Source organism: Muscardinus avellanarius (genome assembly GCF_963383645.1).
Source record: "Muscardinus avellanarius genome assembly, chromosome: 1".
In the NCBI taxonomy this organism is placed as follows: domain Eukaryota; kingdom Metazoa; phylum Chordata; class Mammalia; order Rodentia; family Gliridae; genus Muscardinus; species Muscardinus avellanarius.
In genome coordinates this window covers 179,445,586-179,464,426 of record NC_137786.1, presented here as the reverse complement: position 1 = coordinate 179,464,426, position 18,841 = coordinate 179,445,586, and the positions used below count along the sequence as shown (strand labels likewise).

Sequence of the window (18,841 nt, the reverse complement as noted above, 5' to 3'; positions counted from 1 at the left end):
GAGTGTAGCTCAAAGGTAGAAGGTCCCTGGGTTCCATCCCCAGTACCCACCCCCCCCCAAACACACACACAAAAAATCTGACTTCTCTACTTATGTATTTGAAGATAGAAATTACATTACCTGATTTTCCTCTTGTCTAGGCTAAACTATCTTTACTAGATTATAAATTATATGAAGACAGAAAAATCTGTCTTATTAACTGTCTCATATCAATACCTAGCACAGGGAAAGAGTCCATATAATCCCAGCGCTTGGGAGGCTGAGACAGGAGGATCGAACAGGTTCGAAGCCAGCCTCAGCTATTAGTGAGGCTCTCAGCAACTTAGTGAGACCCTGTTTCCAAATAAATTATTTAAAAAATAGGCCTGGGAGTATAGCCCACAGGTAGAAAAGCCCTTGGGTCCCACCCCCAGTACAACACACACAGAGAAAAACTGAATTCAAAACTCAAAGTTAAACTAGCAGAGAAGAGAGACTAGGCTGTCTCCTTCATACACTGTATCACTGTTGAAGATTTGGCATGATATTTGTGCTGAGCATAAAATCAACAAACCTTTAACTCTTTTCCTACATAATAAAAGGATATGTACTACTCTGGGCCCTGTTGAGTTAGAACTGTAATGGCACCAAAAAGTGAAATAGAGCTTCTTTAGAGATTAATTATTATCTGGACCTTGCAACTGGCTCCCAACAACTACACCCTGGAATTTAGAATGGTCTTTTCTAAGATTTATTTCTCCCTCACAATAGAGTACACACTCCCATTAGGCAGGATCTGACTACTTTACCTTTTTCTCCCACGAGAAAACATAGAACTAAGCACAGATGAATGGCCTCTATCTATAGCAGGATTACATAAAGATGCAGAGAAACTGCAAAGACCAGCTCAGGAATTCCTCTTTCTCCCAAACAGCACAGCTTAGTGAGGAGGTGGAAGCCCATTCAAGTTCAGACACAGGCATAAGGCCTGTACTCTGTCAGGCTGGCTCCTACAGGGCTGCTGTGCTGTGAGCCACCCCTCTTGATGGGGATGAATTCCTAAAAAAACATCTTTTCATGGGGAATGGTCTGGATAGGCATTTTTCAGGGACCACTTGACACAGGAAGAGAAGAGAGCTGATGGCAGGGTGAGAAAGCTCACCTCATCACTTTCTTCCACATCCACATCACCGTTGGCATCATCATCCATCAGCTTGTGGATGTTACGCACTGCCTCAAAGCTGAGCTTCTCATCCTCATTGTGGCACAGGGGCTTGTCAATCCGGCAAAACTCTGTACAGGAAAGGCAAGAGACAAACATTACTGAGAGCTGTGACTCAGGCCCTATCACCCACTATGTCTGAATCCTTAGCTTCTAGTATCTGACTCCTCACATAGGCACTTAACCAGATATGTCTATGGTGACAGGAATTATCACCTAGCCTTTTAACTATTTCCCAAAGAACGTGCTGAGCTCTCTCATACAGGGACCATGCTTTATCATTCTAATAGTTTCCTGGCAGTTAAGTCTGGGATCTAGACAAGAAAAAGAGAGAGAAGATACAAATAGCCAATAGTCACAGGAAAAAAACTTAGACTCATTAGTAATCAAAGAAGTACACTTTCAAATGAGATGCCATCTTCAATCAGTTGAATGAATAAACACAAATTAATACAATCTTTCTGGAAATAGACCAGCCAATTGGTCCAAGTCTGTGAATAAGGTATTGTTTTCCTCTTTGTTTACTTTGTCACTGCTATACATATAATGCCAGCCACAGGCTGATAGGGAAATGTCTCACATCTTGTGTCTTTCCATAGATAGTTACAACCAGTAAATATATCTAAAGGCCAGGAGCTCATCTGATACACCACCTTCAGAGGTCTACAGTTTCCTCTATGCACCAACATACAGTCATACAGCACAAGAGTGAGGCCCCCTTAGCTCTTTCCATGATCCCTTAACCCTCCATTACAAACCTAGAAAACAGCTAGCTTGCCGGGCGTGGTGACTCACGCTTGTAATCCCCGTGCTTGGTAGGCAGAGACAGGAGGATCGTGCATGTTCAAAGTCAGCCTTGCTGGCTTAAGAGACCCTTTTTCAAAATTTAAATAAATATAAAATAGGAGTGTAGGCCAGAGGTAGAGGGGTTTCCAGGAACCCCAGTTCAAAAGAAAGAAAAGAAAGAAAGAAAGAAAGAAAGAAAGAAAGAAAGAAAGAAAGAAGGAAGGAAGGAAGGAAGGAAGGAAGGAAGGAAGGAAGGAAGGAAAGAAAGAAAGAAAGAAAGAAAGAAAGAAAAAGAAAAGAGCTAGCCTGACAGGTGCACAGAGCACACAGAACCTGGAGTCCAGGCTTAGCTCTGCTACATGACTCAGGAAGTCACTTCCCAGGCCTCAAGTTCATTAACTGAAAAGGTGCTGTCACTAATGTTTCTAGTATATTTTTTTCAGTTCCTAAATGCTAAAATTCCTCTTTCTTTTGGCTTGGATCTCGACAGCTACTTCCCAAGCAAAATACTCTTCAGATTTCCCCCAAAGAAGATTAAAAAAAGATGGCAGGCCTGGTGGCACACACTTGTAATCCCCATGCTTGGAAGGCTGATGAGACAGGAGGGTAGTGCAGATTTGAAACCAGCCTCAGCTGCCTTAAGAGACCCTGTTTCCAAATAAAATATAAAATAGACCTAGGAGTGTAGCCCGGAGGTAGAAGGCTCCTGGGTTCCATCCCCAGTACCACCAAAAAATAAAAATAAAAATAAAAAATAAAAAAGACCTTAACCTCCCTGGTAATAAAAGAAATTGTCACAGAAGAGAAAGTAAGGACAGAGATACTGATCAAAGACCTGAATCACCTTGATCCATTTAATCATTTATCTGTCTGTCTGCCAGAGACAGTGACAAGACAGGACAGGTCACCTCGCTATCTCTTGCTGATCACTGTCAAAATTAGAGAGGGATATAAATATTAAATTTTAAAGTGTCACAGATGTGACTTGATAAAAAAAAATATGTAGAATTTTGAAGCTGACAGAGGTTAAATGATGTGCTCAAAGTCTAAGGCAGCTGAAGAGCTGGAGGTCTGCTGACTTCTGAACCAGCTCTTCACAACTGCCTTTTTTTTTTTTTTTGGTGGTGGTACTGGGGTTCCTGGAAGCCCTTCTACCTCCGGGCTACACTCCCAGACCTATTTTATATTTTTGAAACAGGGTCTCTTACGCCAGCGCGGCTGGCTTCGAACCTGCGCGATCCTCCTGTCTCCGCCTCCCAAGCGCGGGGATTACAAGCGTGCGCCACCACGCCCGGCGTCACAACTGCCTTCTTTAAGGGGGCTAATAGCTTTGGGTTGGTTTCATCTTTTGGAAGTCACAGATGATAATACTGGTAAGAGAGAAAAAGCAATGGCTTTATAAAAGAAAAAAGATGAACAATATGCATACACAAATATTTCTATGTCACTTTAAGTTCCTCTATATTCATCCTACCACACTGAATGGGGGTGGGATATAAGGTTCTAAGGGAGAAAGTAGAATGCAATCAAAGATTAAGACAATGTTTCTCAACTTCCTCACCAGCAAGAACTCCTGATATTATTGTTTCATTCTTTTCAGAACTGTTTACTACCCCCAAAATTATAATAAAACTAACTAGTTCATAGATAAAACACACCACACTTAGATTAGCATAATCAATATTAACTCTTTCCTCTCTTACCCCTACTTTTGTACTGCTCAAAGGCACATATAAATTACATAACAGAGGTTTTTGATTAGCACGAAATACTTCCATTTAAGTAGTATTTACTGAGCACTATTCATTTCTCAGGCCCTATGTTGGGCACTGGTCATAAAGATAGGTATCAGTGATAGGTAAAGTGGCACATGCCTATAATTCCAGTACTTGGGAGGCTGAGACAGGAAGAATGTGGGTTCAAGACCAGCCTCAGCAACTTAGTGAGACTCAGTTTCAAAATAAAAATAAAATAGGAAGCCAGGCATAGTAGCACACACTTATAATTCAAGTACTCAGGAGGCTAAGACAGGAGGATTGCAGATTTACAGCCAACCTCAACAACTTAGTGAGGCCCTCTGCAACTTGGTGAGACCCTGTATTCAAAGTAAAAGAATAAAATAAGGCTGGAAGGGTAGCTCAGAGATAGACAAGGTTCAATACCCAGTACTACAGTAATAAATGAATAAATAAGTATAAAATAGGACAAGTATGTAGCTCAGAGATAGAATGCCCCTGGGTTCAATATCCAGTACCACAAAAAAAAAAAAAGAAAATCAGATCTTATCTTTACTCCAGGAGCTCAATTACTAAAGTGAGAGAGATGGGCAATTAAAATTTTATATGCTAAGTACCAGATAGAAAGAATGAAGTTAGGAGTCAGTAAACTCTGTAAAGGACCACATGTTTAGGATATGCTGGCCATATAGTCTCTGCTGCAATGCTTAACTCTTTGTAGCACAAAAAAATCCACAAACAAAACATAAGTGAATATGTTTGTGTTCTAATAAAACCTTTTTTTTTCCTACAAAAACAGGAGGTGGGCTGAATTTGGTTCATAGGTCATATTTTGTTGAATCCTGTTCTAGAAGATTACAGGTAATGCACTTAAATCACATTAAGCTGAAAACACTCTGATTTACAGGGGGGGAAAATCCCATCTTTCATTAGCCTACATCCATACACAGGCTTGCCTAAGTACAACACAGCTCCTAGTAGGCTTTAAAGTTAATGGAAATTGTTTACCAAGCTCTAGGGACCGGGGTCCTCTAGACTGGGCACCACTGGTCTGAACTCAGCCAGCAGCTTTCCAAAAAGCCTATGGCTGGTCCAAGAAGTTTGTGCTTCAAGCAGCAGGCTCTGTTTGTAATCTGATCAGACAGACAGGTGACCTTTGCCGCTGGCATCATCTAGCATAGAGAAGGATTAAAGGGATTGAGAATGAGGGAGTACAAAAGCTTGATGTCCCATATGGCCATAGAATCCTGTCCAGAAAAACCATGTCAGCCAAAAATCACAAATAACTCCTTCAACCAGAGTCTTCTAAGCCATCTCTATGTCCTTCCTGAGACCTTTTCTACCTTCTCTATTCCAGCCAACAAGGGTTCTCACAGTCATCTGGAAACATCTTAGAAGAGCCACTCTTTCAGCAATACATTATTACTGCAATGAAAAAGCCCCAAACTAACTGAACATGTATGTCAAATCCCATCTTCACTTACAAACCACATGATAGCAGACAAGTTGTTTCTGAGCCTCCAATTTCTTATTTGCAAAATGCGGATAATAAATTGTTACATAGGGTTTTATGAGCAGTAAGTAAAACTGCATTTGTTAAAACGCCTAGTAAGGTAGGCATAGTGGTGCACATTTGTAATCCCAGCACCTGAAGCCAGCTTTGACAACTTAGCTCTCAGCAGCCTAGCGTGACCCTATTTCCAAGTAAGAAATAAAAAAACTGGACTGAGGATAAAACTCAGAGGTGGAATGCCTCTGTGTTCAATCCCCAGTACATACATAAATAAATAAATAAATAAATAAATAAATAAATAAATGGAGCTGGAGGTGTAGCTCAGAAGTAGAATGTTCCTATGGTTCAATCCCTAGTACCACTAAAAAAAGAAAAAAGAAAAAAAATCCCCCAGCAGGAGGACTGGCATAAAACTGACACAATATATCTGCAGTATCCTTCTTTTCTCCCAGAGCAGTAAGTGGTCAGTTCCCAGATTCTGTTAACTTTAGCCACTTTTCCTGTCAGACTAAGAATCAAATATAGGAAAGTCAGTCCAATCAAAGTGACCAGTCGTGTGTTCAAGTGCAAGACTGACATTAGCCTGGATTCTCACATTCATGTGCTATCACTGGTAACATTTATCATACTGTATTGCAATTGTCTGTTTAATGTGTCATACCCACTAGACTATGATCTCCACAAATTGTTCACAGGTTCTTGTTGATAAGATGCTAAACATATTATTTAATGAATGAATATCTAAATATTAACTCCACTATTGTGTGTATGATTTCTCTAGGAAGAAAAGAAGGATTCTAGGCAAAAAGAAGAGCAAAAGACACCCCCCCCCTTTTCTTTTGCGGGTCTGGGGATGGAACCCAGGGGCATTCGACCTCTAAGCTACACCTCATGCCCTATTTCTTATTCTTTATTTTGAAACAGGGTCTCACTAAATTGTAAACGGCCCGGCAAGACTCATGTTTTTAAACTTTTTGGTTTCAAGTCCCCTTTACATACTTAAAACATTTTAATTTCTGCCAAGCGTGGTGGCGCACACTTGTAATCCCCGCACTTGGGAGGGGGAGACAGGAGGATCATGCTGGTTCGGAGCCAGCCTCGCTAGCATAAGAGACCCTGTTTCCAAATAAAAAAATATATATATAAAATAGGTCTGGGAGCCTATTTATAGCCCCAGTACCACACACAAAAAATTTAATTCCAGCCAGGCATGGTGGTGCACGCTTTTTTTTTTATCTAAAGAACTGCCTGATGACATGTTTTATGAAAAATAATTGTTTTCTGAAAAAATTAATGAAAAGGATGGTATTTTATATAATTTTATTATCTGGCTTAATAGAAGGCAACTGTAGTCTTATATTCACTTTAACATTCAATCTGTTTCGAAGTATTGTTTGATTGAAGATCAAAACAGTTGGAAAAGGCAGAGGGTGTGTGTGTGTGTGTGTGTGTGTGTGTGTGTGTGTGTGTGTGTGTGTGTGTGTGTTGTACTAGGACTTAAACCCAGGGGTATTCTAGCTTAAACCCAGGGGTATTCTACCTCTGAGATATATCCTCAGCTCTTTTTTTTATTTATTTTATTTATTTATTTATTTTTGGTGGTACTGGGGTTCCTGGAAACCCCTTCTACCTCTGGGCTACACTCCCAGACATATATATATATATATATATATATATATATATATATATATATTTTTTTTTTTTTTTTTTTTTTTTTTTTTAATTGGAAACAGGGTCTCTTAAGCCAGCTCAGCTGGCTTTCGAACCTGCATGATCCTCCTGTCTCCGCCTCCCAAGCGCGGGGATTACAAGCCTGCACCACCACGCCTGGCTTTTTTTATTTTTTATTTTGAACCAGAGTCTGCTTAGGTTGCTGAGGTTCCCCTAAATTGCTGAGGCTGACCTTGAACCTACAATCCTCCTGCATCAGCCTCCTGAGTACTGGGATTACAGGCGTGCACCACACACCAGGTGGCAAGAGTGTTTCAATAGCCTTTTTATAACATTAGTTTCTCTAATACTACACTAGAACTTGACAAGTGGTCGAGGTTAGGTGAACGAGAGGTTAGTTGCAATGTGAAATCTGAAACTATATGGATGAACTTTTTGTACTCTGTAACATTAAAATCCACTGGTCTATCTTATACTTTGAATGGATCATTTATACATGCAAGATTTTGTAACATGATATACTGGTCATTTGGAAACTATTGGTTGACTGAGTTATGAAGAACTTTCAAATGCCGAAACATTTTATTTAGACAATATCCAAATAATTACAATTATTAATATCAATGCAGATTTTGTCAGAAAAGCTTTTAAATCTGATGAAACTGTCAAGCTCACAGTGACAGATACAAATTCATCCAAATCTAATTTTTGCTTACAATTTTCACTTTTATCACTGGCAACAAATACTATGTTATTTTCCTTAAAGTAAAACACTCATTTCATTCACTTTCAAGAAAATGTCTGCCAAATACCTAAGCCAGAATACCAGTTTGGCTATCAGTTGTTCTTCAAGTAAAATAGTATTTCCTGAAAAAGGGAGGCAGTTCAGTTTATAACTCAATCTCATGTGCTTTTCCTTGAGATAGCAATCAAACTGCTACACACAGCAGTGCTGCGTGGACTTCCTATTTCATCACACAGAATACGAAGGCAGGTACTTGTGGGCTGCATCTTAATAAAATGAATGAGTTTTACTTGTAATACTGGAAAATAAATATTTGATCTTCATCTCCATTTCCTGGCACACTATTCCTAAAATCCTTGGAATATTCAAAATGACAGCTGTCTCTGTATACCAATGCACTAGCTGATTGATGGCTGGTAGCCCCTAGGTAGCATGGGGGCGGGGGTGACTGGTGACTGGAAAGATCAAAGCAAGATTACAGAGTAGGCCCCAGCACAATAAATTACATAAATAATAGTCCCAAAAGAACAGGGTTTAGAGAGCTTCCAGAAAGCTGTGGACTTTCTTGGAAAGTGCTATACCCCTGAGAAAGTGTGGAAGCTTCATATCCCTTGCCCTACCTTGTACCTTGCCCTGTACATCTCTTCATCTGTATCTTTTTTTTTTTTTTTTTTTTTTTTTGGTGATACTGGGGATGGAACCCTTCTACCTCTGGGCTACATTCCCAGACCTATTTTATATTTGGAAACGGTCTAACGGTCTCTTAAGCCAGTGAGGCTGGCTTCGAACCTGCGCAATCCTCCTGTCTCTGCCTCCCAAGCGCAGGGATTACAAACGTGCACCACCACACCCAGTGATCTGTATCCTTTTAATAAAAAGATAAAAAGCAAGTGTAAGTAAGTGTTTTCCTGTGTCCATATGTAAACCTTCCCTAGCAAATTAATCACGCCTGAGGAAAGAGTTGTAGAAAACCCAATTTAGAGCTGGTAGATCAGAAGTACAGATAAATCAACATGTGACTACCCTTGTGATTAGCATCTGAAGTGGTGGGGTCCACAGCAGTGTTGGGGACTGAGCCCTCGGCATGTGGAATATGACACCAATTCCAGATAGAAAGTATCAGAACACAAGCCTGACGTGGTGGCCCACGCTTGTAAATCCCAGTGCTTGGGAGGCTGAGACAGGAGGATCGCACAGGTTTGAAGCCAGCCTCAGGTACTTAGTGAGGCTCTCAGCAACTTAGTGAGACCCTGTTTCCAAATAAAGTATAAAATAGGTCTGGGAGTATAGCTTGGAGGTAGAAAAGCCCCTGGGTTCTACCCCCAGTACCACACACACACACACAAAAAAAAAAGTATCAGAACACAGCTGAATGCAAGGAAGTCTAGAGTGATGTGTGTGCAGGAAACACACACACACCTGATGGCAGATATGTGTTAATATAAAAAAAATTGAGCCTGCCTTTGTTTCCTCTGTATCATCGTATTATTTCTTCATTAAAAAATATTCTTTTTTAACTGAAAATGCGTGGAGGTGAGAAATACAATGACTGCTAGCAGTTTGTTACCTCTGCTTTGATATGTGCTGAGGCACCGCCAGTTTTACTTACCACTGCTTTGCAACATCAGCACAAATGTACACAAAGTGAAACAGAAGCAAATAACATCTTAAGGTTATTACTATGGCTCACAAAACCACAAATTCCTTTCCCTCAGGTCCTAATCTCCTCCCCTTGCCCCATGCAGAATTAGCCATTCACTATCACTAGTCTAAATTTCTAAGCACTTTGTACACAGCTGTTTTATTACTTCTCGTGCTCTGAGTTGTTCACATGCCACATCCAGAAAAGGACAAGAACCAAGTTTCACTCACTCTGTCCCCAGGATTCAGCACAGCACTACCACTAACATTTGCCCAGTCAAGTATGACTAACTGAATGCACTGATGAATGGGACTTTACTCAGAAAGGGATCAAAAGACTAACACTAGCCCGGCATGGTGGTGCACGCTTGTGACTTAGTGAGACCCTGTTTCAAAATAAAGAATTAAAAATAGGGACTGGGCCGGGCGTGGTGGCGCACGCTTGTAATCCCCGCGCTTGGGAGGCGGAGACAGGAGGATCGCGCAGGTTCGAAGCCAGCCGCGCTGGCGTAAGAGACCCTGTTTCAAAAATATAAAATAGGTCTGGGAGCGTAGCCTGGAGGTAGAAGGGCTTCCAAGAACCCCAGTACCACCAAAAAAAAAAAAAAAAATAGGGACTGGGGGGTGTAGCTTGGAGACAGAATGCCCCTGGATTCAATCCCTAGTTCCACACACATACAAAAAAAGAATAAAGAATAAATAAGCCGGGCTGGTGGTCACCCTTATTATCCCAGCATGTGGGAGAAAGGCTAAGAAAGGAGGATTGCAGTTCATGGCCAGCCTCAGCTACTTAGTGAGGCCATTTGCAACTCAGTGAGACCCTGTTTCAAAGTAAAGAATAAAAAATAGGGCTGGGGTTGTAGCTCAGAGGTAGGATGCTCCTGAGTTCTATCTCCAGTACTGAAAAAAAAAAAAAAATCAACACTGCCAACATAGCACTAGCCCCAGGGAGAGATGCAGGTTTACCAAGGACCAGATGTCCACAATTAAAGTTATAGAGAACCTAGAATGGGAATGGGGCAAGAAAGGGCAGGTAGGTGTAAAGACTGAGCAGAGGAACTGGTTTGGGTTCCAATGTTAGTAGCAAAGGTATTTGCAGGCTAGCCACAGCAGATAGGAGACAGATTCCTGGGCTGGGTAAACCCAGCTGCTGCACAGACGTCCCTACACCTACTACAACATCATGTCCTCAAATCCAAGAAGAGCCCCTCACCTCCACTCTTAACAGGGATAAGAACTCAGAAGAGCTTTTCTGGTGAACAAAACTAACCCAAGTTTTAGTTGCCTAAGCAGCATGGACACAAATGACCTCAGATTAGAAGCTTTGACTTCTAACCAAGCTTATTTCTCTCCCCAGGGTCATGCATTTAAAAAGTTTATACCTTCAACTATATATAAGGTCCCATGTTAGCCGGGCATGGTGGCACATGCTTGTAATCCCTGCATTCGGGAGGCAGAGACCAGAGGATCTCGGTTCATGGACAGCCTTAGCTGCTTAGCAAGGTCCTTCACAACTCACTGAGACCCTATTTCAAAAATAAAAAGACTAAAAAATTGGGCTGGTCGTGTAAGTCAGAGAGGTACAATACCTCTGGGTTCCATCTCCAGTACCACACACACCAAAAAATGTTCCATGTTGAGCCGGGCATGGTGGTACATGCCTATAATCCCAATGTAAGAGAATCACAAATTCAAAGCCAGCCTTGGCAATTTACCAAGAGCCCCTGTCTTAAAATTTAATTTGTGTGGAGCCAAGCATGGTGGCACATGCTTGTAATCCCCGAGCTTGAGAAGCTGAGACAGGAGAATCGTGCAGGTTCGAAGCCAGTCTCAGCTGGGTTAAGAGACCCTGTTTCCAAATAAAATATAAAATAGGTCTGGGAGTGTAGCCTGGAGGTAGAAGGCCCCTGGGTTCCATCCCCAGTACCACCAAAAAAAAAAAAAAAAAATTTAGTGTGTGTGTGTGTGTGTGTGTGTGTGTGTGTGTGTGTGTTTTACTGTGGATTGAACCCAGAGGCCTTCTACATCCAAGTTATACTCCCAGCCTAATTTTAATTCTTATTTGAAAACAGGATCTCACTAAGTTGCCAAGGCTGGCTTTGAACCTGTGGTCCTTCTGTCTCAGCTACCCAAGTACTGGGATTACAAACCTGTGCCACCATGCCTGGCTATATTTTAAAGCTGGAAATATTGTTCAGTGATAGAATGCCCCTGGGTTCATTCCCCAGTATAGCAAAAAAAAAAAAAAGAACCCTATATTGAGTAATCTAATAAGATATAGCTGAATTCTACCAGCATTCCTGATTTTATACCTCTCATGACCTTACTTCAGTTGTTTACCACTGCAGTTATTTGAATATCTAAGGGTAGGGTTTCTGTCTTTTAAACTTTTTCATATACTACCTAGAACATAATATAGTTTTATTCCTTGATTTATCATCTATCCCTCTCCACTAGGCATAAGTTTCACAAAAGCAGGTACTTTTTTGTCTATCACAGTATCCTCAGGGACTTGTATAGTGACTGACACACAGTAGGTATTCAATCCAGAACTTGCTAAATAAATACATCTTTACTTTCTCTAAGGATTAAGGCAGGTTTCTCTCTCTACTTGACTATTGTTTTATTTTTTCTTTTTTTCTTTTGTGGTACTGGAAGAGATTAAATCTTTCACCATCTCTAAATCTTTGGCCTCTCCTTCTTGGGTTCCACTTCTACCTTTTTCTTCCTCTTGGCACTCTTTCTTCAAACTCTGAACTCACAAAAAGCTTCCTTCAAGAAGAAAATAGCTAATCCCTAGAGCTAGTGTCTACCACACAGGCCAGGACCTCACTAACACAGGATTCAGGTATGGCACTTTTGACCCATTCAGACTCCCACTTCTTGATTTCCCACAAGGCGGCAGCCTCCTGCCAGACAGCCTGTTCGCCTGCCCTTTATTTCTATAACCTTCCGGATTGAAATAAAAGTATCTGACCCCAAGTTCACTGTTCACGTGCTGAAATATCCATTTCAACACTCATTTAACACATTCAAGCAGCTATTGCTGGAAACTAAACTAGCTGAACTAGCCAAAGCACTGAAAGAAAGAAAGAAAGAAAGAAAGAAAGAAAGAAAGAAAGAAAGAAAGAAAGAAAGAAAGACACACAGACACACAGACACACAGACACACAGACAGACACACTTCTCTGGCCTCCAGGATCCCATCTGTCTCTACCTCCCAATTACAGAAATATATACTGAATTGTAGAGGTCTAAGATGTGGACCTTTGAATTACAACTTTCCTATACCCTGACTCCTGAGGATTAATTTTATTCTCTAAAAAAAAAAAAAATCGCCGGGCGTGGTGGCGCACGCTTGTAATCCCCGCGCTTGGGAGGCAGAGACAGGAGGATCGCGCAGGTTCAAAGCCAGCCGCGCGCGCTGGCTTAGGAGACCCTGTTTCCAAATAAAAAAGTATAAAAAATAGGTCTGGGAGTGTAGCCCGGAGGTAGAAGGGCTTCCAGGAACCCCAGTACCACCAAAAAAAAAAAAAAAAAAAAAATCAGTAAAGTCCTACACTAATGCTATTTGCTTGTCAGTTCTCTATCCTTTGCTTTACCTGGAAGTCTTATCTTACTATTACAAGAGAAGTCTTTGACTTCTCCAGTGCTCCCCGTGTCAACCCAAGTATTAGACAACACAATACCCGGTCTAGAGATAGTGAAAGCTGTGTATAGACTGAGGATTTGCTTTCCCGATTGTGGGGCCCACATGCCACAGGTCTTTATATTCTAATGTTGCCTATGCCAAGAAATAAGACATCCCCAAGAAATTGAATCAACATACACTTATTCAAAAGCCACCCCAAGTTCTCTGACCTGGCTCCTGATCCAAACATTCTTGTGGCCTAGCCAGCGCTCGTTAAGAGTCTGAGACGGCCAAAAAAATAATTACAGACAATTCAAGACAGCGTTCTGCTAGGAAGTTTCCAAAAAGTGTTATATCAGGGACTCAAAGACTTGCCCAGATAGAGGCTTTGCACAGCACTCAGGAGAGATGGCCAACCCATTAGTGGGCCCTCAGAGTGTATACACTTCTGAGCTCAGAAATGAGGCTGGCTCCCAACAAAAGTCTTAATCACAGCATCCCCAAAAGCACAATGGCAAGTGTCTTGAAGATATAAATACTGAGGAACAGGCACACCACTCCATGGGGTAAAAACAATGTGGATTCTGGTTTCCACAGCAACATGAGGACAGGCCTCCAACCTCCTAGGCCTGTTGCTGGCAGGCTTACCGGAAAACACATTCCTGGGCTCCAAAAGAGACCAGAACTAGGAAAGGGCAACTCGTTATCTTTCTGTCTTACATAAGCTTCTACTCAAACAAAAAAAGATACCTGCTTCCTCTTCTTTTCTTGGGGGAAGATAATCAAGAACATCAAGTGTCAAGTGAACAACCTTGTAATCAAGACGATCATTCAAAGACCTAGCTGCAGCTTAAGAGTAGCTAGCTCTTCCCTACCACTGTGGCAGAATACTCCTGAATCAGGACTGTCAGAATGAGCTGTGCCCCAGCTTCATTACAAGCCAGGCTACTTGCCCTGCTTCTTCACTGCCACAAGCCAGGCAAAACACATCCCGAACTTAGTTCAGGCCACAATATCTCTCCTTCCTCCCTCCCCCCCTCCCTCTCCCTCTCCCTCTCCCTCTCCCTCCCTCCCTGCTTCCCTCCCTCTCTCTCTCACTGAGTTACAAAGGGCCTAAGTAGCCAAGATTGTGATCCTCCTGTCTGAACTATGATCCTCCTGTTTCAGCATCCCAAATACTGGGATTACAAGGATGTGCCACTACACTGGCTTCGATGTCATTTTTATTTTATTTATTTATTTAATTTTTGCAGTACTGGGGATAGAATCCAGGGACATTCTACCTCCAAGCTACACCCCAGCCCTATTTTTTTTAATTCTTTATTTTGAAATATGGTCTCACTGAGTTGCAGAGGGCTTCACTAAGTAGCTGAGGCTAGCCACGAACCCAGATCCTCCTGTCTCAGCCTCCCAAATACTGGGATTACAAGCATGCCCCACCAAGCCCAGCTTTCCATATAACATTTTGAAAGGAGAAAATTTTAGAAATAGAGGGCAGAGAGGTTAGGTATCAGGAAGGGGCAAAAGGGAGTGGATATGCCGGTCGTGGTGGTACATGTTTATAATCCCAGTAATTTGGGAGGCAGAGACAAGAGGATTGAAAGTTGGGGGCCAGCCTCAGCTACTTAGTGAGTCCTCTGAAACTTAGTGAGACCCTGTTTCAAAATAAAAGAATAAAAAATAGGCTCAGCAGTAGCACAGAGAGAGAGAGAGAGAGAGAGAGAGAGAGAGAGAGAGAGAGAGAGAGAGAGAGGAGAGAGAGAGAGAAAGAGAGAGAGACAGCGAGAGAAAGAAAGTGTGGGTGTAGTTATAAAAGGGGCAGAAAGAATCCTTTGGTGTTAAAACAGAATTTAATACAACAAGCAAACATACACACATACACATCAGTGCACATAAAACTGAGAAAATCTGAACAAGATGGGTAGATTATATCAATACCAATCGTCTGATCATATTATACTAAAGTTTTTTTTGTTGTTGTTGTTGTTGTTTTTGTTTTTGTTTTGGTGGTACTGGGGTTCCTGGAAGCCCTTCTACCTCCAGGCTACACTCCCAAACCTATTTTAACATTTTTATTTGGAAACAGGATCTCCTAAGCCAGCGCGCGCGGCTGGCTTCGAACCTGCGTGATCCTCCTGTCTCTGCCTCCCAAGCGCGGGGATTACAAGTGTGCGCCACCACGCCCGGCTACGGTTTTGTTTTGGTTTTTTTTTTTTTTTTTTTTTTAATGTTACCTTGGAGAAAACTGCAGTTTTCCAGAGATGTCTCCCTCTATTTTTTTTTTTTTCAGCATTGGGAGTTGAATCCAGGGACATTCTACCTCTGAGCAACACACCCAGCCCTATTTTTCATCCTTTTCTTCTTCTTCTTTTTTTTTTTTTTTGTACTGGGGGTAGAACCCAGGGGGTTTTTCTACCTCCAGGTTATACTCCTAGACCTATTTTTTATACTTTATTTGGAAACAGGGTCTCACTAAGTTGCTGAGAACCTCACTAAGTAACTGAGGTTGGCTTTGAACCTGTGGGATCCTCCTATCTCAGTCTCCCAAGTGCTAGGATTACAAGCAAGCACCACCATGCCTGGCTACATTTATCCTTTATTTTGAAACAGTCTCACTAAATTGCAGGGGGGGGGTGTCTCAAAAAGTAGCTGAGACTGGCTGCAAACCTGTGATCCTCTTGTCTCGGCCTCCCAAATACTGGGATTGCAAGTGTGTGCCACCATGCCTGGCTTCCATATTTTTTTAAAAGGATCTTTACCAGCCACCATTCTGATAGGGGGCTAATATCCAGAATATACAAAGAGCTCAAAAGACTCTACACTAGCAAAACAAACAACCCAATCAAGAAATGGGCAAATGAACTAAATAGACACTTCACAAAAGAAGAGATACAAAGGGCCAGTAGATACATGAAAAGATGTTCCTCATCACTGGCCATCAGGGAGATGCAAATCAAAACTACACTGAGATTCCATCTAACCCCAGTCAGAGTGGCAAGCATAAAGAAATCAAACAACAACAAATGCTGGCGAGGATGTGGGGAAAGAGGAACTCTTTTACACTGTTGGTGGGAATGCAAACTAGTTCAGCCACTATGGAGATCTGTGTGGAGATTCCTAAGAAAGGTGGGAATAGATCTACCATATGATCCAGCTATACCACTCCTGGGTATCTTTCCAAAGGGGCTGAATTCAGAGAAACACAGCAACATATGCATACCTATGTTCATAGCAGCACAATTTGCAATAGCCAAAATATAGAACCAACCCAGATCTCCATCAACAGATGAATGGATAGCAAAACTTTGGGAAATACACACAATGGAATTCTATGCAGCCATAAAGAAGAACAAAATTATATCATTTGCAAGAAGATGGAAAGCCCTGGAGAACATTATGTTAAGTGAGATCAGCCAAGCACAGAAGGAGAAGGTACATATGTTTCCCCTAATATGCCCAAACTAGGAAACACAGAGGATACCAGTGGGACTCCAGATAATGGAGGGGAAATATCAGCAAAGTTTGAATGGAAAGAGAGGAGAGGAGGAAGGCTGATCTTGATTAATGAGGGTCTACACCTGAACATGTGTAAAATTATGAATATGACATGGTTAACCTGGACAACCATTGGTGGGAGGGGGGAAGGGAAAACGGGGGCGGGGGGGGAGAGGGCACCAACTATAGTTTAAATGTATACTATTTATGTTCAATAAAAAATTGTTAAAAGAAAAAAACTGCATATAAATCTATAATTATTTTGATAAAAATCTTACTTCAAAAATTTTTTTCACAGGGCTCCCAAATTCATACAGGCGTGCTTCTTAACTCTTTTCCCGAGACTTTCCTATGCTGAAAATCCTTGGTCTATAATAATAAAGTAGTAAAGCATACCAGATATTTCAAGAGGTGGTCTCCACAGAGCTTTCTAGCTTTATCCCTTACCAGATCACACACACCCTAAACTCCCACCATATGTAAATTGCTTTCAGTTTCACAAATGTGCGCAGTTCACTTTTTAGCTTTGTACAGAATTTTACCTCTGCTCATAAGATCCTTACCTCATTCTATATCTGACCAATTCCTACTCAAAGTTTAAGATTCTACTCAAGCTTTTTCTAATTCCTCTAAGAGTCTTCTCTACATTGACCCCTAGTGCTTGATTAGGAGCTCCTCGTCGGTGCCTCTCTATCACAATTACTTAAACTGGACCAATTACTTAAACTCTCTGCCTCTGTTTCTATCTATAAAATAAGGAGAAAATAGCACCTACATCTTATAGGATTGTGAGAATTAAATTAGTTAATCCATATAAAGTGCTTCGAAGAGAGCACAGAACATACTAAGCATTCAATTATTACCATGTTATTTTTCCTGCCATTGTCCATCTAACCATTAAACTGAAATATCAAAGCAAGAACTGGTATTTATATGCATCTCTAGCATATACAGGATGCTTGCTAAATATTTTAGGAAAGAAAGGATCTAAGATTGGGACAGGGAAACAGAATCCTACTAAATGGTAGAACTAGAAATTTAGAGAATTGAGAAGTGCTAAGAACAACAGTTAAGTATAGGTTGGAGGTAGGAATAAGATAAACACCTCTGGATAATAAGCACAAAAAGACCTAGACCATTACAGATTGAGAGCTGGGATGAATAAGCACAAGCAAGAATTGCTAAGTGATATACCTCGTGTAAGCTGGCTCAAGCCATACTCATTTATTATGCAGGATTCCTTTGCTTTGTTACTATTGAACTACAACAGTTGCCTAACCTTTCAGAAGCACTGTTTTGTTATTTGTAAAATACAGTATAATAATACAACTTCCTAAGTATTTGAGATTACATAAGCAAAACAACATAGTCCATTGTTTTCTCATTATCTTTTCCTTCCTTCCTTCCTTCCTTCCTTCCTTCCTTCCTTCCTTCTTTGTGATACTGGGTATTAAACCAGTAACATTCTATTTCCAAGATATACTCTAAGCTCTTTTTAAAATTTTTGTTGTGTTTTTTGTTTAGAAACAGAGTCTCACTAGTTGCTGAAAGTCCTCAGTAAGTTGCTGAGGCTGGTCTTGAATTTATGATCCCCTGTCTCAGTCTCCCAAGTACTAGGATTACAAGTGTGTGTTACTGTGCCTAACTAATACCTTTCATTCCTTAAAAATGAAAAAAAAAAAAAGAAAGAAAGAAAAGGTAAGTCCCTTGGATAATAACTCCCTAGCTAAAGAGAGAGAGAGAGATGTAAGGAAAACTGATCTATACAAAAAAAAAAAAAAAAAGAGAGAGAGAGAGATGTAAGGAAAACTGATCTATACAAAAAAAAAAAAAAAAAAAAAGCACCAAGCCCAGCATGGTGGTGTATGCCTGTAACCCTAGTTTGGGAGACTGAGACTGAGGACTACAGGTTGAAGACGAGCCTTACATAGCAACTTAGCAAGGCTCTCCACAATTTAATGAGACATTATTTCAAAATAAAAAGTAAAACAGAGCTGGAGGTATAGCTCAGAGGCAGAATGCCCCTGGGTTCAATCCCCGGTACCACACACAAAAAAAAAAAAAAAAAAAAAAAGAAAAAGAAATAAGGCACTAGGGCTTGAGAAAGGGCAGGAGAGTTCTAGCTTCTCATGTGTAAGACTTTCTGGCCCTTTAATGCTGAAAGAAAGCCCTTTTACTGCTCGGAACTGTCTTTAGCAACACCAGGACCTGAGAGCCCCCTCCTCTAGAGTGAGAGCACTGCACCTTGGCTGGCCCCGACACCACTGCATAAGAGTTCTCCTAACCTGAACTGAATTATGTCTTTAGCTAGCCTGTTAGCTCCTTTGGAGTGGGACTTGATTGTTTTTTTACTTTCTCTACAAGAGCAGAATTAAGCACATCTTAACTGTCTAAGGCAGAAAGGGAGGATGAGTATGTCAAG

The 18,841-nt window shown here is 41.1% G+C and overlaps 1 protein-coding gene across 7 annotated transcripts in view; it reads right to left on the bottom strand.

The window, feature by feature from the left end:
* STIM1 (stromal interaction molecule 1) overlaps positions 1–18,841 on the bottom strand; it is a gene marked incomplete at both ends in the record, with an annotated part of 251,029 nt that overhangs the window by 105,476 nt on the left and 126,712 nt on the right. For 6 of the 7 annotated variants that reach the window (XM_080705393.1, XM_080705395.1, XM_080705394.1 and 3 more), the window contains one exon: positions 1,142–1,272. The exons of the other annotated variant lie outside the window; for it this stretch is intronic. In XM_080705393.1, the coding sequence (XP_080561519.1) occupies positions 1,142–1,272 (131 nt within the window). The remainder of the gene's footprint in view (positions 1–1,141; positions 1,273–18,841) is intronic. 7 annotated transcript variants of the gene reach the window in all.